We start from the raw sequence: 24,778 nt of genomic DNA, 5'->3' as shown, positions 1-24,778 counted from the left end.
ATTGCACCTTGTTTGTATTTTATCTATTTTATCAGTTTTTTTATCTGTATTTTATCTCTTTTATCTTGTTTATCTCTTTATCGTTTTATCTGTTAAGCACTTTGGGCGGCTGTTTGTTGTTGTACATGTGTTCTATATAAATAAACATAACTTACTTACTTACTTACTCACTCTTAACTTCAATTTAGTAAGATTTCAGAAATATACAGTAATTTTAACTGTTTAACTTTTATTCAATGTCCTCTGGAGGGGACAACAGGACATACTACCTCCCATTTCTGGATTCTTCAAGATTATGCAGTCCAACAAAGTCACAAATGATCTTGATGTCTCTGGTGAGAAAAAGAATGATGCCCTTTGGAAGGTGAAACCTCTCTTAAACATGGTTGTGTTAGGGTTAGAGAGTAGTGTTTAAACATGGTTGTGTTAGCGTTACGGTTGGAGAGTAGTGTTCAGCTGTGAGGCTGACCAAATCTCACCTGTCTTTCCTTGCTTCCTGGCATCCTCTATCCTTCCCTCCTTCTCAAAACTCATTGGAGGAGAAGGCCTGAGGCTCCTCCCCTCAGATGTTCTCCTCCAATCGGTTTTGAGACGGAAACGAGGAGAGACGAATCAAGGAATCAGAGATTCACAGTTATGTTATTATTAATTATACATACATTTGATTTATTTAAACTGGTATTTCCCACAATGCTGCTGACAGGTTTTTCATCCAAAGGTTGTGGTCGCCTCCATAACAGTATCACTTCACATAAGGAACCCACTGATGATCCAGACTCATAATAAATATGAAGTTATAATACTAAGTATTATATCCTAGTGGAACATGTTTGCAGAGTGAATCCTTAACATCAAAACTTACTTTGAAAATAAAATGACCAAAAGGACAGTGCAAATCTCCAGTGCAACAATTTATTGATTAGGGCTAAGTTGTTTGTGTGTGTGTGTGTGTGTGTGTGTGTGTGTGTGTGTGTGTGTGTGTGTGTGTGTGTGTGTGTGTGTGTGTGTGTGTGTGTGTGTGTGTGTGCGCGCGTGTGTGTGTGTGTGTGTGTTCTACAAATTCTACAAAAAGTGTAAATGCATTTCAGTCTATGACCAGGCTTAATCTAGGTCCAGGAAACCAGCCCATTAATAAGGACATAGGACATAGTAGTAGTCGTCGTCCTCTGCGGAGAGCTCACAGCACCAGGGGACAAAACTCCTCATGGCGTTCACTGCTCCTCTGAAGAAGGCACGTATTCCCTTCTTCATTCCCTTCTTCCCGTGATCATTCTGCTGCAGATACAAAAAAAACATAGCAATAGAACATCAAGATTTTCTGTTGGTCGTGAGCTGGGGTATGTCAATGTAAATATGTCAATTTAAAAACAAGATGAAATATTGATGTAACTTATGGTAACTTTATGAAGGTACATAGTATAGGCTTGTCTTACCGTCTGGTTGTGGCTCTCTGTGTCATTGTTGGTCCACTGGTAGGCCTTCAGGGCTTTAATAAGCTCTGCTGTGAGATTGTTAAGGAGCCACAGGCTTTTATTCACCAGGCCAGAGTGAATCGCCTCCAGTGAACCAGCGGCCGACAGTATGGTGGAGTGGATGTTGGTGGCCATCAGGTCCAGCGCAGCCTTTGGGATGGTGTCGACCCTGTCCACCACTACGACCTCAGGATCCCTGCTCAGGAGCTCCTGGGTCATGAGAATGACCTTCAGGGAGAGGAGGTTGAGGTCGGTGCGGGACAAAACCCGGGGATCGAAGGGGGTCCCAACATTCCCATCAGGACTCATCCTCACCAACAGGTGAGGGACAAGGTCATCCACCTGACCAATGTCAAAGTCCCTCTTAGTTGGTGTTGCTCTGGTGACATGCTGGTGACATGCTCTGGTGACATGACCAATAACCATGGACACTGGAACCATGGACTCTGAAACTCCCTTCACCACGTAACGCACCATGTCCTTCCCCAGCTTGGGGGCTTTGTGCGTCATCATCTCCTGCACGGCCTCCTCCCCCCCGTACCTCTGCAGGAGCTTCTTCTGCACCGCCAGCACCAGCTGGAACACCTCTGTGGCCCCAAGGCAGACGTTGGCCGTGCTCCACTTGGTGGTGACCCTCACCCACGTTGCGTTCCTCAGCTTGGTCAGCGCGTCATCCGCAAGGTCCCATTCCTGCAGCTTCAGGGGGCTCAGCTGTGAGAACAGCCTGATAAACACGTCCCTGACTGTGTCCTCATGGACAGTGATGATCACAGGGTCTGTAGTTCTGTCCACCGCTGAGGCACACCGACTCTTGCCGGCAGCCTTGTTGTGATGACGTGTCAGAGGACAGATGTCAGCGGACAGCGGGCGGGCGGAGACTGTAAGGACCTCCCTGCATGCTGATGGGGTGAATCCCCTAGGTGAATCCCCCTGCTGATGGTCACCTGACCTCTAGAGACAGAGAGAGAGAGAAAGAGAGAGAGAGAGACATTTTAATCTAAATTTCATCAGATTATTTGTATAGCACTTTTCCTGCAAACGTAGATAAACAAAATAACAAAATAATATAATAATTACTATAAGATTTAAACAAGTAATAGCTAAGTAATTAGCATTAGCTAGTAATAAGTAATACTAATACAAATATATACAATATTATACAATATTCACCAATCAATCACACAAAACAATTGCATTCCGTTATCCATTTGACAGGAATACAGATTTTAACAAACTAAATGTAGGACATTACTCACATTCTCGTACTCTCTATTTTTCATCTTAGACTCACAACCGTCTTCCGATAAGTGAAAGTCAAACTGTGACATAAACTTCCCGAAACGCACATTATTTAGGCTAGATTGTGATTACGTCGTCATAATACAATTGCGTCATTGTGAAATGCTGTGCTCTGTGATGTATTCACCGTTGCCATGGTTTTGTTAACGCTATGCATACTGAGTATTGAAAATGCCATGTTGTACTGTTAGGTTGATCTAACGTGGGGCTCCACATAACAATAAATACTCAAGTTACAGCCGTTGTCTGAGTAAGTACATATTATACAGGTGAGGTTCATAGTCCTCAGGGTATAACATTAACGCAGTCCCGCGACCGTATAAGCAAGACCCTATCAATATAATTAACCTGTACCAAATGCATTGTAAAGTGTATTCTGTCCCTAAGTAATGAAATTCATCTTGGAGCATAACATAAACAGGACATAAACTGCAGTTTCAATTGCATTATATATTTATAGAATTTATTAGGTCCCAGTGGAATTCATTTTGGAGTGCCCTGAAATCGATAGGCCTACATGTTCAATATGAATGGATTGACAAAGTCAATCACCAATAATACAATACAGTTCAATACAGTTACACACAGTATAGATACACTACACATAGACAACTATTTGTGTCCCAAACATAACTGCGTCCAACAGTTCATGTTATCAACCTGACAGTTTGGTGATTAGGCCATGTGAGTCCCTTTTACTCAAGTGCATGATCGAGTGGAGCATCAGTGCGATTGTTGATTCACTCTACAGCCTAACGTGTAACTTGCTAATTGTATCCTCTTTAATTACTTTATTCATAATGTATTCAATGCCATCCGTGGTTGAAATAACCGCTGGAAGGACAAAATCTAATTGAAAATGAACAGGGAGAGGACGCCAAAGACGCCAGGGCTTCTCCCACTGAACGGCCAGTTTGTTGCGGACAATCACGCCAGTCACATCGCCTAATAGGTCAGTCAAACCCGTGAAGATAGCCCTAGGGTTATTGATTTATTTAGGGCCTTATATTGGCATGGTCATATTCAGATATGCTAACTTATGTCGATCAAACATTGGAATAATTCATTTAGCCTAAAACCTAAATGTCGCCATGTTGTTACAAGGCTGCATTGACTGACAATCAATCAATCAATTGTATATTTATGTAGGCTACATATCTGTAAGCTCGTGTTGACATCTTAACATCTTACAAAATGTGCTCTGTCTTCTCTTTCTTTTTATTTTTTATCTTTTTATCAGAGTTTTTAAATGATAAAAAAAAGAAAAGGGCCCTGTGCTAAAGTTTGGGAATCCTTTTGGATTATTCTTTGTTACCTTCTGAGAAGATGATTACTAAGGCCCAGACCAAGGTGATTTACTCGTTAGGGCTTCAGTGAGTCAGGTGAATATAATTCCAGGGTTTAACTATATATTCTGAAGTAAAACCTTGAGAAACCTGAAGCTTATTGGAACAATTTCCAACAATTTGACAAAACCAAAATGGAACCTTTTGGTCACAACCAAAGAAGGTATGTTTGGAGAAAAAAGGGTGAAGCATTTGTAGAGAAGAACACCTTGCCAACTGTTAAACAGAGTGCAATAATGTTCATGATTTGAACAGAAATCCACATGAAAATGAATGCAATCATTACATTGCATCATTACATTCTGTGATCAAACCAAGACCCAATGTCCACTACAAGGGTCATATGATAAATAAATAAATAAATAAAAAATCTCGGTCTCATGAGGTTAAACTAGGTTCAGGATTAAAATGCGTCTGATTAAGTTTAAACCTAGTTTAAGCCTGGATTTACTAAGCCTGGTTTCAAATTCAAACTGTAGGAGTAAAGAGTAAAAATAAGACAAAATGTTTCCTCTTTCCAATACTTTACTATTTATATGAACAAACCAATGAGACTGTGTGAGATGATAGTGTAGCCTACAAGATCATACTGATGTTAATCACAAATGGAGACGATGGAAAATACGTTGGATTTTAAAATCATTTTTATTTTGAAATCCATTCAAAGTCAACTTTCTTATTGTTTAAATGACTAGATATACATTCGTCAAACATTTACAGTATTGTTACCAAGCCACAGAAGACATAAAACACATCCAAAGACTGTTTCCACAGTCCCTTTGCATGACACTAGCCACAAAACCACTGCATCAACTCCATGAAATTTAGGAAATTACAAAAAAGTCTTATTCTTATAACTGCTGCCCCTATCTATCAGTTAAAAAAAAGATTTGTTATTGTTATCATCATCATCATCTGTGTGCTGTATGGCAGAGCACTTTAAACTCACCTGACCATGAAACAGGAAGAACAGTACCTCACTATGTCCTGAGCTAGTTTAAACTAAGGAAGACTATATTTATTCCCTGATACATGTCAAAAAGTCCCTTGTCAATGAAACACAAAACAATACATCCCTAAGGGTAAAGCAGACATCTTAAATTCACCAACTACATGACTTCTCCTCTGGGTTTTGAATCTGAGTGTTTTTTTCAACCATTCTGATACCTTGCTTATCCTTCCACCCTTGATAAGAGAGTGTCCTTCATTGTGTTGCTCATTAGTGTGGGCCAATTCAGTTCCAAACAGCAGTTATGTTCCAAAGATGTAAGAATGATCTGTCTGCCAATCACAATTCTGATACCTTCCCTTAATTATTTCATGATGTCATTTTCTGTCTCTGTGTTGTGTCCATACTGTACCAGCAACTCAAGCTGATGACACTAATAGCTGTGCGTGTCTAGTGTTTTATGGCATGGGCACACGTTAAGGCACAGTTTGTCTGTAAATCCCTATTACGTACACCTGGTGACTCTAGAAGTCCCAGATGGAGGTCGATGAGAAGCAGCGCTGCATTCTGTAGAGGCCTGACATTCCAAAGGACTATATCCTGTAAAACTACAAGCAGTGTGAAACTCAAGTCATCTACACATGGTATGATTATGGTTAATTAGGTTATTATAACATAGCAGCGTGTGATAGCCATATAGCTAGCAAAAAGCACAAGACAATGGGAGAGTGGGTTACACAATATACTGCACCTTAGTTACTGCATCTTTTTGTACTGCATTTATGAAACCACTGTTAATTGTGTCCAAGTGGACAAATTAGGAGTGCATAATGTTTTATCTATCAAAACAGAGAAGAGATAGAGCCACAGACGCCAAACATTCCCTCTATGACTTAATATTCAACCTGAGACCACATAATAGAAAGAGGAGAGACCACTATTGTATGAGCTGTGCGGAGCTTGCCACAGCTAAGGTATGAGATCATATTAATTTAGATTTTGGGTACTTCTTCCCTATTAACGCTACTGTAAATAATATCATGATAGCACATACAGTACATGGAACCTGATGGAGGTAATTTGTGAATGACCTATGCTCCCCAAAGAGCAAAAGGATTTAAGTCAAAAGTCACATACAGTACATTGCTAATGTGGTCACTCTCTCCCTCTATAGTGTGGGAATTAACAAAAGGAATGTCCCCGTTGGGATTCAGATCTATGGATATATATCATCAATTACTTAGTTACCCACACAAACCTATTTACATTGCACTCTTCAACCTAGTTATTCAACATAACAATTTCAAGATATACTCAGATATACTTTAGCTTTAGTATAAAAATATGATCCAAATCAATTACAACAATCATACAATTATGTAAAGCGCTTAAGCAAAAAAACATACCTACATTACTGTACACTTTAAAACATTGAAAAGTATTTACCAGACAAAAGAGGAATACAAAACTCAATCATCGTTAGTGCCTTGTATACCTCGGGGGGGCGGGGGGGTTAAAAGTTAGGGCAAGCAGTCATGCTTCATCTATGTACAAACCATTTATACAATGTGTTACAGCGAGTGAAACTAGGTCCATTATTACACCCCACCAAATCATTGATAGATGTGTGGATTTAGATGAGAATTTGGTAAGGTAAGCAAAAGAAACAAAAACTTTCTCTCACAGAAAATACAATATATATCCAATGCATCAGACGAACATGCACACATTAATGATTGGTTCATATTATCTTTTCAACATTCACAACAGGAAGGATGAGAGGCAGTTTTAGTATCAAATCTCTACAAGACCCTCACATCCAGGTGCAAGCAGATCTGAAATCACAGATCAGAGAACAATCCATGACTGAGCAATTGACATTCCATACCATTTAGATTTGACGTTTGTAAGACTATTTTGTAGAAAAAGTGACTGCACCGAATCTATCATCGATGCAAAATAAAGTGAATGTATTTACCATGATCTTACCCTCTGAACCTGACCAATGAAGTTAGATGAGGACTAAACTGAGGCAAGCCAAAGGAAGCACTGTGGTAGGTAGAGAGAGAGAGGGAGCTGGGGTACATAGAGAGTAGAATAACAGGCTGTCTGGTAAATTGCAGCAAATGTGGAAAATCTGCTTTCAATCTGCCTGTGTTAAGGTTTTAATGCGGTTTCAAATGAGCCCTTTAATACCAGAATACACGACGAAATGGAGTGCCAAATATGTGTATGTGTGTGTGTGTGTGTGTGTTTTGTCATAAAGGCATCAGAACGGAGGTACAGTACAGAGTCTCCGGTACGGAGCCTCATATCACATCTCACTAAAGCACACACACTTTGCTATAGTAGTGTTGCATTGTGGTGCATATACACAGTGAATCTCCGATAGCCATTATTTCTCAATCAGTCAACTTATGAATTATGAATCACATCTCTTTAAAACGCCCCGACGGAGACGTTTCTTTGAGAACGGGAACTCTGGAGAACAATGTTGACGTGGTGGTTTACCCAATGGGAAATTAGGAACGTTTGTGTGCCTCTCCGTCTGTGTCTGTGCCAAAAGAGAAGGACTTGCAAACTCAAGAACGATGGAGAATTCAAGCTCCCTTATTCCAACACTTCAGGTTCTCCTCACAGACCTACAACTGAATCTCCTCATCCCTGCTGATAAGAGGGAATGGTGAATACACGCAAACGTATATTCAGCAATACACTCAGTGAATATTAAAAACATACAAATGTATTAAATCAATGGTTACTAGTTATGAACAGGAGTAAGCTTGAGAAGGCAAAGCAGAGCTTTCACAGTTTCTATCAGAGTGGGCCTGAATAAGTACTTCTGTCAAATTTAAGCACTCTGTTATGTGTATCAACTGTATAGGCTAAGTGGTATTTGGGATCCCTAAATCCGAGCAGACACTGTGATTTCAGCCACAAGTTTCAGCCAAGTTCTCATGACCGAATTTACCTATCGGCTGTAAACACGGGTCATCTGCGATGAACTTGAAGCCTTCACTGGCATAGTATGAGTTGAAGAGTAGACATTATCACATCCGATTTGAAATCTGATTTGCCAGAATTTCCCTGTCGCGGCTCCTCTCTACTTAGGTAGTTTAAGAGGTGCTCAGATGTGATATGAGAATTCAGGATGTTGTCAACAATGGTAACGCAGGTCCAGTTCGGGACCATACTATAATACCATAGGAGACTTAAATAATAGCTGCATAATACATTCAAATTCTTGGTTCGGATCCATGACATTTTGGAGCTCGAGGACTAAAGCTGCATTTTTCTTTTACCTATTTAATCAAGAGCATTAGAAATTCCAATTCGTTTGCAAGAATAGACAGTAGGGATGTGCATAACTCAACATTTTCATGGTCGATTAATCAGTGGGTGGTATGAACGATTAATCGAAAATGTTTGTATGTGCGCCAACATTCACAAAGACAGTCATGGATCATCGAGATCAAGAAATCACTTAATATCTTAAACGCAACAGCAAACAACCTATGAAACAGTGAAAAATCTAATTTATTCTGGTATTAATCCTCATGAATTTCTTCTTCTGAATACTTCACTTGATTATGTACTTAAGCGAACATAACAATAATGCAGAACAGAAAAAAGGCATGTCGCTAATACCCTGCGCACGCATTAGAGCGGTGGACGCGTTTTCTATAGGCTAGCTGTCCAGCCATTTCCAATTACAATGTTGACCAGTGGTCTAGCTATAGCCTACCCGAAATCAAAACGGCCTAATACACAAAAAAAATAATAAAGGTGAAATGGAATTGAATTTGTCCGGGTCAGTTTTGGCTAAAGCATGGTGAGCATTCAGCATGCATCTATTCGAGACGCGAGGTGCTGTTTTTTTCTAAATGGAATCGTGTAAGGCCTACTCATATCAGCAGCATATCTTTAGCCACTATGTTGGCAATTAGGGCAGTAGTTTTTTAGCTGAGGGTACTGTCACACTATACTCAATTATAGATACTATACTTGCCCATGTTAGTGTCATAGAGAGAGACTGAGGACAGAGAAATATCGGTCTTAATAATTTCTTGTGCGCAGGGCAGGGCTTTTCTTTTTATTGATTAAGAAGAAATGAATTCATAGGGGGCAATCCTATGTTTCCCTCTTCTCATGGCACATGTCTTTCACCTGTTCTGCATGCTGTATTACTGGTGGTGATTCGCAGGAATATTTGATTTTCAATATGGGGTCACTGTAGCCTACATTATGCATGCACACGACATGTGGAGCTGTGTGCAATCGTTGACTGTCCTGTGCGCGAATGCTAATATTACACGTTTCCATTTTTACAAAGCGGTCTGTATGTCTTATCTTCATTGTTATGATTGGATATGTTTGTGATTATGACATATATATATATTTGAATAGCAAGTGGTAGCTGTAGAGTTTTGCGATCCATGAGATCATTTGATATGAAATGTCCGATATGGAAACAGAGGAGTAGAAGGAAGTTGCGGCCAATGTTGCGTATTTCACCCCAGTGAGTGGGGAGGGTAAACTGATCCTAGATCTGACAATTGTTACAGTACTTTTAACCTGAGTGAACACAGACAGGTAACAGGAGAGACACACTGGTATGGGTCTACAGGGTTGACCAACCAATCTCACAACATCACTGGGAGAACACAGCCAATCACCGAGAAGCTGCCTTAGTGTGAGACACAATCACTAATATCCGAGATCTGGTTGGTCGGCACTGAAGTCACTTGGGTGTCTTTTTACTGCAATGTGGATGTGGATCATCCTTTAATCTCACCCTCAAGTTCGGTACAAAATGCAGCTTAGAAGAGTCTTGTATTGTAGTTCCTCATTCTCAGGGTCTTAACATTAGGGGTTAGGGGAGGTGCCTACGGTACTATATATGAAGTGGAGAAGTGGATAATTAGGACAGTGAACCTGTAAGCAAAGGAGATTGCTTTATGATCCGAATCACTCCTACCCAGACAAAGTGATCGCTAATTTGATCCATGTGCTTCTGACGTTAGCCAGAGTTCTCAACAAAAAAAAAACGAGGCCATTACATGCTCTGTACGTGGGAGCTGTCAAACACATGGGCTCAGTCCAGCTCCACCTTCCTTGCCCCTTCACATAGTCCTGTCCTGCTATGGCCTCATAGACACCCAACACACTCTCTGACAAGGAGGTATAGTGAGCGTAGCACTCCTGTTTCTTCTGGTCAGCGTAGTGGTTCAACCCCAGGACAACGGGGACTGTTCAGAGCACAGTGTGACTGGGTGTCCTAAAAAAATTCAGGTTGTGGAGTTCAAACCCCCCATTTCCTGTGTCGTCGTCCTCCTCCTCCTCCCCACCCTCAGTACATATCTCTGTAGATCTCCTGCAGGAGCGGGTGCAGAGAGGTGTCTTCTGTCTTCTTGATCTCCTGTACCAACTGAGCATGCTCGGTGACCAGCTGCCGAAGGTCTGCCAGTTTCTGCAGCAGCTTGGGGAAGAGGAAGGCGTCATCTGGGTGGTTGGCCAGCAGGTGGAGCCGGAGGACCTGGACGATGTTCTCCTGCATGCGCTCGATGTGAGCAATGTTCACCAGGCCTGGCCGGTCTGACACAGAGGGAGGGAGAGTTGCAACAAAGTAAAAAAAAAAAAAAAAAAGAACGAAGTCAGCGCAGTATTAGAGCATTTTTTCAATTCATTAACTGAATTCCAATTTAAAATCATTCCCTGAGTGAACTCAAATTAAATTGGACCACATTCACACAAGGAATCTTATTCCCTCCCCCCTCTTCTTCTACATTTACATTTTTGGCATTTAGCAGACGCCTTATTCCAAAGCGACTTACAATCAATACATTTGACTAAGCAAGTGAATCATCAATCCACCGGTCGTAGCAGGAAGAGTCTCTCTCTCCTCCCCTTTCTCTCACCTCCACAGCAGATGATGGCCGCCACGAACAAGGCCAGGTCGCTGTCGTCCAGCTCCAGAGCGTTGAACTTCATGGCAAACTGGAACTTGGGCTCCATCATCTCGCTGAAGGGCCGCCGCAGGCTCTTGAGGAACTCCCTGGTGATGAAGCCCGAGCCGTAGGCCACCAGCAGCCCGTCCTTGTTCATGCAGGACGCTAGCATGGCGAAAAGTGCCTCGTACACGCCGTACTTCAACAGAGTCACCTGGTCATTGAGGTCCAGGCCCGAGAAGCCCGGGACCGACTTGGCGAACTCAGTCAGCTCGGTGACCGTCTCCACAGAGGTGCACTGGCAGCAGTGGAAGAGGCGGACCTCTGCCTCCTTGTCCTGGAGCCTGTCCCCGGCCGTGCCCACCATCTTGGCTACAAATGTCTGCTCGGCCAGCTGGAGGGTCTCCATGTCGTGGATGACGAAGGGCTAGAAAGGGTGGAGAAGAAACGGGGTTGATAATAATAATAATATAATAATAATAATAATAATAATACATTAGACATATAGCGCTTTTCTAGACACTCAAAGACGCTTTACAAACTGAAAAGATCGAGTAGTAAAATAAAAAGAAAGAAAATAAATAAATAAAAGAAAGTATAGGGGTCTAGTTAATTTTTAGATTACTGAATCTATGTGTCTTTGTAGGACAATCTACTCTGTATACTGCAATTACACCTAGATTTTGGGCGGAGAACGGCAAACAAGCAGCGCCAGCGTCCTCTCTCAACCAGTATTTCTTTAAAAGCTCGGGTCATTGAAAACTCACTTGATGAAACAATGGTCTATGCACTAATTCCAAACAGAACCCTAGCCCCTAATTGTAGTCACTATTGATAGGTATTAGCACTAGCGCTAGAGTTTGAATTGGAATTGGGCGTTTATAGACAGCAGAAGATGCAGAGTGTAGTGTAATAATAATAATAATAATAATACATTTATTTTATAAGGCGCCTTTCATGGCACTCAAGGTCGCCGTACAACACAGTTACAAAAATACAGTCAAACAGTTAAAAAATTACAATCAAACAATTACAAATTACAATATAAAAAGCAGCAGCAGCAGGGCATTCAATAGTCGGGAGGGTGGCTCAGAGATAAGCCTGCCTGAAGAGGTGTGTTTTGATGTGTGTTTTGAATGGGTTTATGGTGTCAATGTTCCTAATGTCGGGGGGGAGGGAGTTCCAGAGGCGAGGGGCAGAGCGGCTGAAAGCTCTTGCCCCCATGGTGGACAGACGGGCAGGGGGGACAGTGAGGTTGATGGCGGAGGCTGACCTGAGGGACCGGGTGGGAATGTTGAGGTGGAGGAGGTCGGACAGGTAAGGGGGGGCGAGGTTGTGGATGGCTTTGAATGTGTGGAGGAGGATTTTGTAGTCAATGCGTAGTTTAATGGGAAGCCAATGGAGTTGTTGTAGAACGGGGGTGATGTGACTGATGACAGGGGTTCTGGTGATTATACGGGCAGCAGCATTCTGGACCAGTTGGAGCTTATGGAGGAGGTTGTGTGGGAGACCAAAGAGAAGGGAGTTGCAGTAGTCTAAGCGGGAGGTGACTAGAGAGTGGACCAGGATAGCAGCGCTGTTGGGAGTGAGTGACGGGCGGAGGCGGTTGATATTTCGAAGGTGAAAGTAGGCGGACCGGATGGTGTTGTTGATATGGGTATGGAAAGATAGGGTGCTGTCGAGGACGACACCCAGACTCTTAACCTGAGGGGAGGGAGAAACTAAGGAGTTGTCGTTGTGTACACAGACATAGTAAACATAGACCTGTGTAGAGAAGCCCTCTACACACACAACCATGCCTAAAGGCAGTACACAAGTTGTAAAAGAAAGTCAGGGGGGATGGTGGATTTGATCATATGCAAATTTTAGCATCCCCACAGCATCAGTGACTTGGTAAAAATGGCATTGCATGTAGCAAAAGGGGGGATGGCAGTTTTAGAACGGGGGATGATTTTGACCATTTTTATTTCATTTTAAAATGTATTTTAAATTTATTTTATTTCATCCCCCCTCAACTCGAGTGCTGCCTACAGGACAAGAAAGTCCACACAAAACCTTTATTGACAGTCAGTGAAGAGAGCTGCAGTACACTGCAGTAAATCCTGACTATGACATAATACAGTACACCATCCATGACCCTTATGGCATGTTTACAGGTCGTAATGTCGTGCTGTATATGCTAGGCTTACTCACTTCCCTGAAATTGACGACAGATCCAGAGCAAAGAGAGGCTCGATGAGTTGTGGTGTTCAAAGCTTGGCGAAAACAATCTAATCGTATTTGTTTGTGTAGCTCTAGACACCCAGGCTGCCATGCTTTATGAAAACACTGCGCTTCCATAAACGGGCACTGCGAGGACACCCGCTCCACATGTTACCTAAGGCAGGCTAAACAGCTGAAGAGTCATTTTCCCCTGGGCAACTCTGTTCCCCATGTCTCTGGCGTGGTCATGGGGATGTTTCATGAACATGATCAGGACTGCAGCAGTGGCAGAAGTTCTCACAGTAGCTGAAACCAGCACCTGCTCCTGTGCTTCAAGCCAGAACTCTGATACGCTATGGCTACGCTAACTGAGCTGCTACATGCTAACACACAGCTTACTCGACTCACATATGATATGCTTACGACATGGGTGTTACCGATGGCGACTGGCAGAGAACTGCTTTTTTAAGTGGACAGAAAAAATTGGCTCGATTTGTGTAGAGGTGCAGGACCTTGTGGAAGGCGTTGCAGGAAGCATCAGCATATTGTACTAGTGGCTCTGCTAAAAGCTTATCTGTCCATAAGTTATGGTCATTGCTGGGACAGGATGATTGGTTAAAAACTCCCCAAGTGTAGGCTATTGCCTGTTCTCTGTGTGTGTGTGTGTGTGTGTGTGTGTGTGTGTGTGTGTGTGTGTGTGTGTGTGTGTGTGTGCGTGTGCGTGTGCGTGTGCGTGTGTGTGTGTGTGTCTGTGGTCAAACTTCAACAAACCGAACAGTCAGATATGAACAACAGAAGAACACGGGACTCAAGGCCATCCTTTGTGAGAGCGGGTCACAAACTAGGGTGCGGTTTGTTAACAGATTATTTACAAGTACCCTGAAACCATGATGAGATCATTGGGAATCCGTAGAGACGATGAGACAGTGATCTGTGTGCGGACTGAACCCCTTCCAACAGCTGTGCTATTCCCTAGAGACGCTGTCTGAACTCTTGACAGGACACAGGGCAACACTGCAGAGCAACAGCCGACCGAGGAACTAACAAGTGAGTCTGTGTTATACTTGGATGTGCTCTTCAACGAACCTGTCCCTTTTTGACCTCTCTCACACCTACGGGCTATACCGCTACACCCGTCATTCGCTCACTACTGAACATTTCCCACCAATCTACGCTCCAGCAAATTCATCACTCTGATCATCCCCAAAAGTCCGCACCTCCTTTGGCCGTCACTCTTTCCAGTTCGCTGCCCCCTACTGACTGGAATGAGGTGCAAAAGACACTAAAACTCCTAACCCACCTTCATCTCCTTACCCTTTTTTAAAAACCTCATTAGTCTCTGATCACTGCGCCTGCTTTTAAAATAACCTCCCCCTGGTTCCTGCTGTTTTTATAAACTGTTTTATATACTGTATCTATTGTAATGTTGTATTTGTTAGGGTGTTTTTAAAATTGACCTTGTTTTTGTACTCACGTTTTATATTGTATATACTGTGTTGTAATGACTTGCCTCTGTTTTGCCATCTTGGGCCAGGTCGTCATTGCAAATGAGAATCGGTTCTCACTAGACCGACCTGGTTAAATAAAGGTAGGTAAATGTAAGTCGCTTTGGAATAAGGCGTCTTCTAAATGCCAAAAATGTAAATGTAAAATTGTGATGGGATGTCCCGTATATACATCCAGCCCAAAATACAGGACATCCCGGCTAATACGGGACAGCTGGCAACCCTAGTCGCTGTACTCCTTACCCTCCTCTTTGATAATAAAAAAAAAAGACAGTTACTTAAGAGTGCTCTATACTGTACATCCGAGAGGGGCCATCTTTAAAGAGGGAGGAAGGGATAGACGGCAGGAGAGAGAGAGGAACGACACACTGGTCAGACAGAGGGTCTTTATATGAGCTGAGGTCAAACAGATGTTTCCTTGTCTAGCTTTGTTGGCTTGTGCCATAGATTGGGAAAGTTATTTCTGTCAATGGATGGCTCCTTGTGCTCATCAAGGTTAGGAGATGCCAGGTCATATTGAGACATAAGGACTGCTTGGTTGTTGCCCATTTCTTCATACGCTAATGGACCAGAATTGAGCCAAATTACTCCAAAGAGAATCACTGCAAGAATTGAATGTCCAAATATTTTGGGGGGGGGGGTTGTTACAGAAAACCCTTTGTAGTAACACAAACACACTTCCACATTGAACCCCAATGCCCAGCCTGGTCCTAAGTGTCCCGTCAGATCAGAGCTGCACTACCATAACCCCTTCGTCCTCTGACACAAGTGTGTTGGCACACTCACACTCTCACACACTCGCACACTCACATTACGTACGGGAGTGCAGGTCTTTCCTGTGAGGATGGTGCGTGCTTTGGCCTTGTTCATGTTAAAGTTCTTCAAGTAGGCCTCGTAGATCTGCTTGGCCAGGGACTTCTGGTCGGCCAGCTGGGGGTCCTCTACGTCTCGGTCCCCCGTCAGGATCTCCGCCTTCAGCTTCAGCTTCTCCGACTGGGGCATCCGACCAAACCGGATCGCTGGGGGTTATCAAAGAGTGAACACATTAGGTCTACAGATGCTAGATTGTCGGAAGAGGATTAGATGTTAGGTACTGAATGAGAGGCAGGACATGTCTTGGTTTTTTACCTTAAAGCGCATTGAATTGCCCCCGGTTTGAGTTTGTTTGACTGATTGAGTGTATTGATACTGGAACTGTACACGGGAAACTATATGTTCACTAAGTTGTTCATTTATTGTCTAGCCGTGCTGGTTTTGGAGGGCAGCAAAGATACCGTATTTATATAAAGAGAATTCACAGTAAGTAGAATAATTTCAAGGCACTAAGCTGTTCTTTGACCGAGCAAAATAGATTGAAATTATGAAGCCATTGAAAATGGACAACACTGGATGTGTTGAAATGTAAAAATGAAAAGAAACAGACAGACACAGCTTGTGTGATAAGAAAGATAAAGTGAATAATTAAAGTGAATAATAATAATCTGCCAAATCATGTACTCAAAGCTGCTCATAATGTTTCTAGGCATCTGAACAGTTTATAGATCCCTGGAGACTTTAGTTTCATGTTCTTAATGTTTAAACAACAGCGGGGGTGGGACGAGAGGCAACTGGGGGACAATGAATTAGACTAGGCCACTTGAGAAAACAGGACAAGTCAGTTACTGTAGAGAGAGAGAGAGAGAGAGAGAGAGAGAGAAAAAAGATACAACACAGACACAAAGACAACAAGTATCAGAAGATACGGTGCACCACTACAACAGAGCACGACAATACAACTAAAGAAAATGGATACAAGACCCGTGTCAAAACAAGGTTACACGGGGTGATTTGTGGTGTGTGTTGTTTTTGTACAGTGGGTTGCCAGCATCTCTCAGACGGCCTGATCCAGTGTCTAATCAGATTAGGAGTTGCACCCCTCCCCTCTAAAACAGTGAGTGAGCTCTCTCATGCACACACACACACACACACACTTGTGTTTACTGCACTATAAAACCATAAACGAATCAGATCAGTCACTAGTTTCCATTGTACAAACCTGACCCATTTCCCATGTTCAACCTAACACATACACAGAGCAGCACGATAAGGCATATGGGCTCAACAGATCACATTAGATTACCGTATAGCCAACTGGATGCCTCTTCTAAACCTGGTAGATCTCTAGTGGAGATCTCAGGATAGCTCAGGAGGATAAGTAGATTTCCTGAGAGGTGAGAGGATGTGTCTCACCTCAATTATGGGGTGCCCCAAGAGACCTCTTGCCTTTTGCTTAAAGTGTGTGTGTGTGTGTGTGTCTGTGTGTGTCTGTGTGTAAGCAGGCTTGTGTGTGTGTGTGTGTGTGTGTGTGTGTGTGTGTGTACTAGTGTGATTGTCTGTCTATAAGCGGACTGCACTGGTCTTGTGAAACCTTCCTTCACCAGACAGACACTCTGACACCATACCCCGCCACACACGACGTCATCCCAAAATTCTATTTCGGTCCATTTTCAAAGGCAGGACATCAACCCTGACCAAGGGTCAGCATGCCATGTTGTATGTTTACACAGAGCACACAAGTAAACACGGTCTACTGACCTTTATATGTCATCGCCTCATAGGAAGATAATTGTCCTCAGAATAACTACTGGGCTGTATTTGTATTGATACCTAAAGTAAACAGTGTGTGTGTGCGTGCGTGTGCGTGTGTGTGCGTGTGCGTGTGCGTGTGCATGCTTGCTTGCACGTTTTTGCTTTCATGTGTGTGGAAGCGAACCCCTTGACCTACAGTATAATGGGAAGCTGACGGTCTATGACCTGCCCCCCCCCACCCACGAGGTCAGCCCGCTGTTGAACCTAACCCAGTATAAACACAGCCTGCCGCTCACGTGATAACCAGCGCTAGACTCCGCCCCCCCCCGCGTGTCTGTTATTAACACATCCACACCTAGAGGGTGAGAGGGTTCACCCAAGCCAATGCAATTCAACCCCAGCTTCAGTCATGAGTCATGACCTTCACAGCCACTAGCAGGACCAGAGGCATGGCTTTAGAGGAGACAGATACACATACAGTACGGTATGCATCAGTATGCTCTTTCTATAGGCAGGGTTCGTTTATATGCAGACTAGGCATTATAGCCTTCTGGTGCAAAAAAAACAAAAAAACATCGGCTCTAGTTGCAGATCTTCTTTTTTTCTTTTTTTTTCTTCAGCAGAATACAGTAGGTATAGTTGTTGAGATGGGTATACAGTAGGTATAGACATTTAAACAGGCCAACATTGAAACAGGCCCTCAAAACCCACCTCTTCAAGCTCGCCATCACCAGTTAACCCTCTCCCCCTCCCCTTCCCATGTGTCCCCAGCACTACCTTAATTAGGCCCCTATACTTTCTTTCATTTATTGATCTTTTCAGTTTGTAAAGCGTCTTTGAGTGTCTAGAAAAGCGCTATATAAGTCTAATGTATTATTATTATTATTATTATTATTATTATTATTATTATTATTATTATCGTTATTGAGGTGGGTCCACAGTGGGTATAGTTATTGAGGTGGGTACACAGTGGGTATAGTTATTGAGGTGGGTACACAGTGGGTATAGTTATTGAGGTGGGTACACAGTGGGTATAGTTATTGAGATGGGTACAGAGTGGGTATAGTTATTGAGGTGGGTATACAGTGGGTATAGTTATTGAGGTGGGTACAGAGTGGGTATAGTTATTGAGGTGGGTATACAGTGGGTATAGTTATTGAGGTGGGTACAGAGTGGGTATAGTTATTGAGGTGGGTATACAGCGGGTATAGTTATTGAGGTGGGTATACAGTGGGTATAGTTATTGAGGTGGGTATACAGTGGGTATAGTTATTGAGGTGGGTACAGAGTGGGTATAGTTATTGAGATGGGTACAGAGTGGGTATAGTTATTGAGATGGGTACAGAGTGGGTATAGATATTGAGATGGGTATACAGTGGGTATAGTTATTGAGGTGGGTATACAGCGGGTATAGTTATTGAGGTGGGTATACAGTGGGTATAGTTATTGAGGTGGGTATACAGTGGGTATAGTTATTGAGGTGGGTACACAGTGGGTATAGTTATTGAGGTGGGTACAGAGTGGGTATAGTTATTGAGATGGGTACACAGTGGGTATAGTTATTGAGATGGGTACAGAGTGGGTATAGTTATTGAGATGGGTACAGAGTGGGTATAGTTATTGAGGTGGGTACAGAGTGGGTATAGTTATTGAGATGGGTATACAGTGGGTATAGTTATTGAGGTGGGTACACAGTGGGTATAGTTATTGAGATGGGTACACAGTGGGTATAGTTATTGAGGTGGGTACACAGTGGGTATAGTTATTGAGGTGGGTACACAGTGGGTATAGTTATTGAGATGGGTACAGAGTGGGTATAGTTATTGAGATGGGTACAGAGTGGGTATAGTTATTGAGGTGGGTACAGAGTGGGTATAGTTATTGAGATGGGTACAGAGTGGGTATAGTTATTGAGGTGGGTATACAGTATATGTTGCAGGATTCCTACTTGTTGTCGTTGTCAGCTCCCCAACGCCCAAGTGTTGACTTGCAACCTGACACTTAAGTGCAGTGTTAAATTGCATGTGCATGTGCGCATTTTTTTATTTTTTTTACTTCAGCGTCGTGTGGTGTCAAACGGTGTGTGTGTGTGTGTGTGTGTGTGTGTGTGTGTGTGTGTGTCTGCTCAGGCCTATCGTGTCCTACATGACTCACCGTTGTGGGACATGCCCACTGACAGGCACTTCTGGAAGCGGCAGTATTGGCACTTGTTGCGGTTTTTCTTTAGGATCTTGCAGCGGCGCTCACACTTGTCGTATTCCAGCTTCAAACGGATGGTTCGCCGGAAGAAACCCTGAAGGGAAATGAGATGGGGGGGGACGACGACGACGACGACGACGACACACATGCTGTTGTCATCAATATTCCATTAAAAGTGAAGAATACAACTTTAATACAACAGTGACCCAACTCCCCCCACGAACGGTGCGTGACACGCTATCAGTCTGTACATACATGCTTATCGTTGCCACATTTGATTTCACTAAAGTTACACAACCTTGACAAACAACAGCATCTGGCTATGGGCAGTGGTGGATGCACTGGTGATGTGGGGTTGGGTAGGGATAGGGAAATGGGACAGGGAATTGCTTAAGAACACATTTAGCCATCCTGATCCCAAGATGTTAGTTTCTCTACTGTTGTGAAAGGCAGGCAGGCAGACACACTGTGGCCTTAAAGAGGCACATTCAGATCCCTGTGTCCGCCTGTGATTTTACAAAAGCACGCCCTTGGGTTGTTCTTCAACGAGGCACGTAACAAATGACCCAAATGAGGATCTGCGCGGGTAACACACACCCACATGGGACCGAATCTGGGCTTCTGGAAATGTGTTGGAAAATGTCTGTTTGCGGGTCAGTTACGGCCTTTCCCTTGTTGTTCCTGTGTTTTCATGGATACTGGGTCTTTGTTATTGGCGGTGATGATCCTTGCTTGTTTTTCTGTGAATGCTTATTCTTTGAATTGGACTGTAATACAGGTAATGCCTCATTAATACAGAGGCCCAAGAGAGGCTTTGCTTCTAATTATGTGTGTGTGTGTGTGTGTGTGTGTGTGTGTGTGTGTGTGTGTGTGTGTGTGTGTGTGTGTGTGTGTGTGGGTGTGGGTGTGTGGGTGTGTGTGGGTGTGTGGGTGTGTGTGTGTGTGTGTGTGTGTGGGTGGGTGTGGGTGTGGGTGTGTGGGTGGGTGTGTGGGTGGGTGTGTGTGGGTGTGTGTGGGTGTGTGTGTGTGGGTGGGTGTGTGTGTCTCCTCTCACCTTGCAACCCTCGCAGGCGTGAACCCCGTAATGGTAGCCGGAGGCGCGGTCGGCACACACTCGACACTCCAGGTTGAGAGAGGTGGAAGAGAACTCCTCTTGGCCCGCAGCCACTCCATACACCCCTGAACACGGACTGGACGCCGGGGTCAGAGCATCTGGAGAACACACACACACACATAGACACAGACACAGACACAGACACAGACACAGACAGACACACACACACACACACACACACACACACACACACACACACACACACAGACGATAAGCATACAGGAGAAAGGTTTCACTCAACAGATACGCTGGAACAGTCAATAAAGCACAAATTGTTGTTTTGTAATTTAAGCAATATCTCCTTATTAGATTCCTCAACTCAGTGTTGTTCAAAACAAGATCAGATAGACAGACAGATAGTGTGAGGCTTATTTGCCCTCCGGCAGATGACTACCAGTGGAAATTCACTGGCGCCTCAGGCATTTGGCCCAACACAGAGTACTGTATGTAATTTCTGTTCCATTACATATCTATATATACATAGGGACCACGTGCACATAGACATGGTCGCTAAACTGGGTGCTATTACATGTAAAGCACAACTCTAGAATGGATTAGTGAAAAAGTGCTAAGATCAGGGGATGAGTCTGTTATTGGCAAAAGTACACCATATTAATCTGTCAAAATAGAAAATAGTGCATTAATCAGCTGCAAAAACAGAGTGCTGCTAAGTCTACCCACATGAGTTCGTTGAGAGAAGCCAAAACACGGCTAAGTATTTTGGCCAGGAGCTTCGGCAAGCACATGGTACTGCTCACTGGGGCCAGGAGAACTCTCTCTCTCTCTCTCTCTCTCTCACTCACTCACTCACGACATCATCACCATTTTCCATGGTGCTCCCCTACACACACACACACACACACACACACACACCCTTTCCCCTCCCATATTTACATTCTGCGACCATTCAGTCTTGCAGTGTTTTTGTTGGCGGTTGAGGAATGTGTGAGAGGGGAGAGTAGCCTCGGGGTGTGACAATGTGGGTCAGATAGAGAGACATACGTTCTGTGGAAAGTAGCACAGATAACCACATGCCAAAAGGGGCATGTTGCTCTAGGGTAAGGTCAAAGGTTAAACAAGCCATGTGTCCTGTCCAGTGTAGGATTAGCATGTGAGGGTGTGTTCTCCAAGGAACTGGTATTTAAACATAAAATGCAGACTTTTTAAAACAGTGAGTGAATCAACTTACTGTAGTAATAGTAATAGTAATAATAATAATAATAATAATAATAATAATAATACATTATTATTATTATTATTATTATTATTATTATTATTATTATTATTATTATAAAGATAATGCAATCAACTTGTCAATCAATTGTTGGAATTTGGTATTGTTTTCCTCTAGGCGCAAGGTCAGCCATAGTCGGCGCCCCTGGAGCAATTAGGGGTTAAGTGTCGGGATGGGAATTAATAACATGTTATTGATACCGATTCCATTATCGATTCGATTCTTTATCGATTCCTGTGTGGGGAAAAAGGGTTACACAGATTTCACTCTGATTTCGATTTGGCTAGGTGACATAACATTCTAGTACGTTTGGTTGGATTATTATTATCACGTGACTGTGATATTATTTAGCAATGTTGTATCTAATGTTTGTGACATGTAATCAGATACAAACACTTGAGAAATGTTTCTTCTCAACAACTGAGAAGAACACCGCAAAGGGCAGTTTCAAAAAGGCACAATAGGTTCGGAACATAAAAAATAAACCAGTGTGGGTCCGTAGATGCCACTGACTACTCTAGGCGAACTGAACTTGTCTCCAGTTTAAATGGAGCAGATATAAACCCCTTTAGTGTTCATTTGAACAAGAAAAGAAAAGGAAACTATCCTGTCTGAGCATTGCAAAATGTAACCTGTGTAATGATGTCTATAGCTCGGTTATATACAGTGGGGTGCAAACATTTTGGGCACCCCTGGTTTAAATGTCTGTTACAATTCATCTCCAAGTGATTGAAAGCAAACCTGAACACTACCATGCTACAAAGTTAAACATGACACCTTTCTGCAAATGATAAAAAAAGGAAAAGGGCCCTGTGCAAAAGTTTGGATTATTCTTTGTTACCTTTTGAGAAGATGATTACTAACGCCCAGATTACGGTGATTTACTCGTTAGGGCTTCAATGAATATAATTCCAGGGTTGAACTATATATTCTGAAGTAACTCCATGCCTTCTAAAGTATCCGACTGCGATGGCTGTTGTGTCTGGTATTAAAAATCATGGGTTCCTCTAAACAGTTGTCCAAGGATGTCAGAATCAAGATAGTTCACTTCCACCATCAAGGAGAAGGCTACAAAAAACTCTTGCAACGTTTCAAACTACCCATTTCCACTGTCAGAAACATAATCAGAAAGTGGAAAATAAATGGAACAATTGAAGTCACAGCAAGATCTGGAGGACCAAGAAAAAACCAAGAGAGAATGGCCTGAGAACTGGTGAGAAATGCTCACACATCACTGCAAAAGAGCTGCAAAAAAGAGTAGAAGACGCTGGTCTAGTTCACATGACAACAATACAGCGTACCTTAAACAACAAAGACCTACATGGCAGAGTTGCCAGAAAGAAGCCTTTCCTACGACCTCAACACAAAATTAAGCGTCTGAAGTATGCAAAACAAAACCTTGAGAAACCTGAAGCCTATTGGAACAATGTGCTTTGGACTGACGAAACCAAATTGAACTTTTTGGCCACAACCAAATGAAACAACGAAGGTATGTTTGGAGAAAAAAGGGTGAAGCAATATTGCCTGTGCCAACTGTTAAGCATGGAGGTGGATCCATTATGCTTTGGGGTTGTGTAGCAGCTGGGGCACAGGCAATATTGTGCAGATGGAAGAAAGAATGGATTCCACCAAATATCAAGACATTCTAAAGGCTAATATTCGAAGGTCAGTCCAGAAATTGAAGTTGAAGAGAGGTTGGGTATGACAATGACCCGAAGCATACCTCAAAATCAACTATGAAGTACCTCCAGGAAAGACGGATGAAGGTTGGATGGCCTTCCCCAGACTTGAATATTATTGACAATCTGTGGACATTTCTCAAACATGCCGTGTATGCAAGAAGGCCGAATAATATTTCTGAGCTAGAGGCGTTCTGCCAGGAAGAATGGGGAAAAATGCAAAAAAACAAGAATTGAAAGACTCTTAGGTGGCTACAGGAAGTGTTTGCAAGCTTTTATAGTTGCCCGAGGAGAAGTTACAAAGTACCAGCTGACAGGGTTCCCAAACTTTTGCACAAGGCCTTTTTCCTTGTTTTATTATTTTGAAACTGTAAAAAAAAAAAAAAAATGCTTTACAATGTGATGAAATGTGTCATGTTTAACCTATTTAGAGGTTAGATTTGCTTATTTGCACTTAGATATTAATTGTAAAAGGCATTTTGACTAGGGTTGCCCAGATTTTTGCACCCCACTGTGTATAATTGACCTATAGGTGTCGCTATAGGTCTTGAGCATGATACCACCTGCAGCTGATCAGAAACAGGTGCTAGATTCCCATCCCTAGTTAAGTGCTTTGCTCAAGGGCACATGCAGCTCCCTCCTGAAGCAGGGATCAAACCAGCGAACTTCCAATTGCTAACCAGCCTCTCTAACCACTAGTATGATTTCTAATGGGGTAAGACTTCACTACAAACACACAGGGACGCACGCACACGCACACGCACACGCACACGCACACGCACACGCACACGCACACGCACACACACACACACACACACACACACACACACACACACACACACACACACACGCACACACGCACACACGCACACACACGCACACACACACACACGCACCATACCCAGAACGGTGGAGCCCTCCGATCCGGAGCCCGTGCTGGAGGACTGGTACTCTGGGACGCCGAGGGAGCTGAGGGCGTCATCGTCCATGGACTGGGAGATGTCCTGCAGGTCCTCCATGCCCCCCATGAAGTCCTCGCCACACAGGGGGCTGCCCAGCACCGAGTCCTCCAGGGGAGACGGCGGTCGGTAGTGGCTCTCCATGTCGACCATGCCGGAGGACAGCGCCAGGGAGATGCTCACTCATCAGCCTGGAGGGGGGGAGGGTCGGGTGGCAGAGAGATAGGGGGAGGGAGAAAGAGGAGTGGGGAAAGATGGTGAGTTATTGTCAATAATGGATGTTCTAAGAAAAGGGGGAAAAAAA

The 24,778-nt window shown here is 43.3% G+C and overlaps 1 protein-coding gene across 1 annotated transcript; it reads right to left on the bottom strand.

Annotated features, from left to right (window-relative positions):
* Positions 1–10,416: 10,416 nt before the first annotated feature.
* Positions 10,417–24,630, bottom strand: pparab (peroxisome proliferator-activated receptor alpha b; the record flags this gene model as incomplete). Its single annotated transcript, XM_080538779.1, has 6 exons — positions 24,417–24,630; positions 20,543–20,700; positions 19,444–19,582; positions 15,541–15,740; positions 10,985–11,441; positions 10,417–10,661 (listed from the first exon to the last, which is right to left on the bottom strand). Exons 1-6 carry the CDS (start codon positions 24,625–24,627, stop codon positions 10,417–10,419), a joined length of 1,410 nt encoding a protein of 469 aa, XP_080394905.1. The 5' UTR covers positions 24,628–24,630.
* Positions 24,631–24,778: the final 148 nt, after the last annotated feature.

Source organism: Nansenia antarctica (assembly GCF_963989245.1).
Source record: "Nansenia antarctica genome assembly, chromosome: 9".
NCBI lineage: Eukaryota > Metazoa > Chordata > Actinopteri > Argentiniformes > Microstomatidae > Nansenia > Nansenia antarctica.
This window is presented reverse-complemented; position numbering and strand designations above follow the sequence as displayed.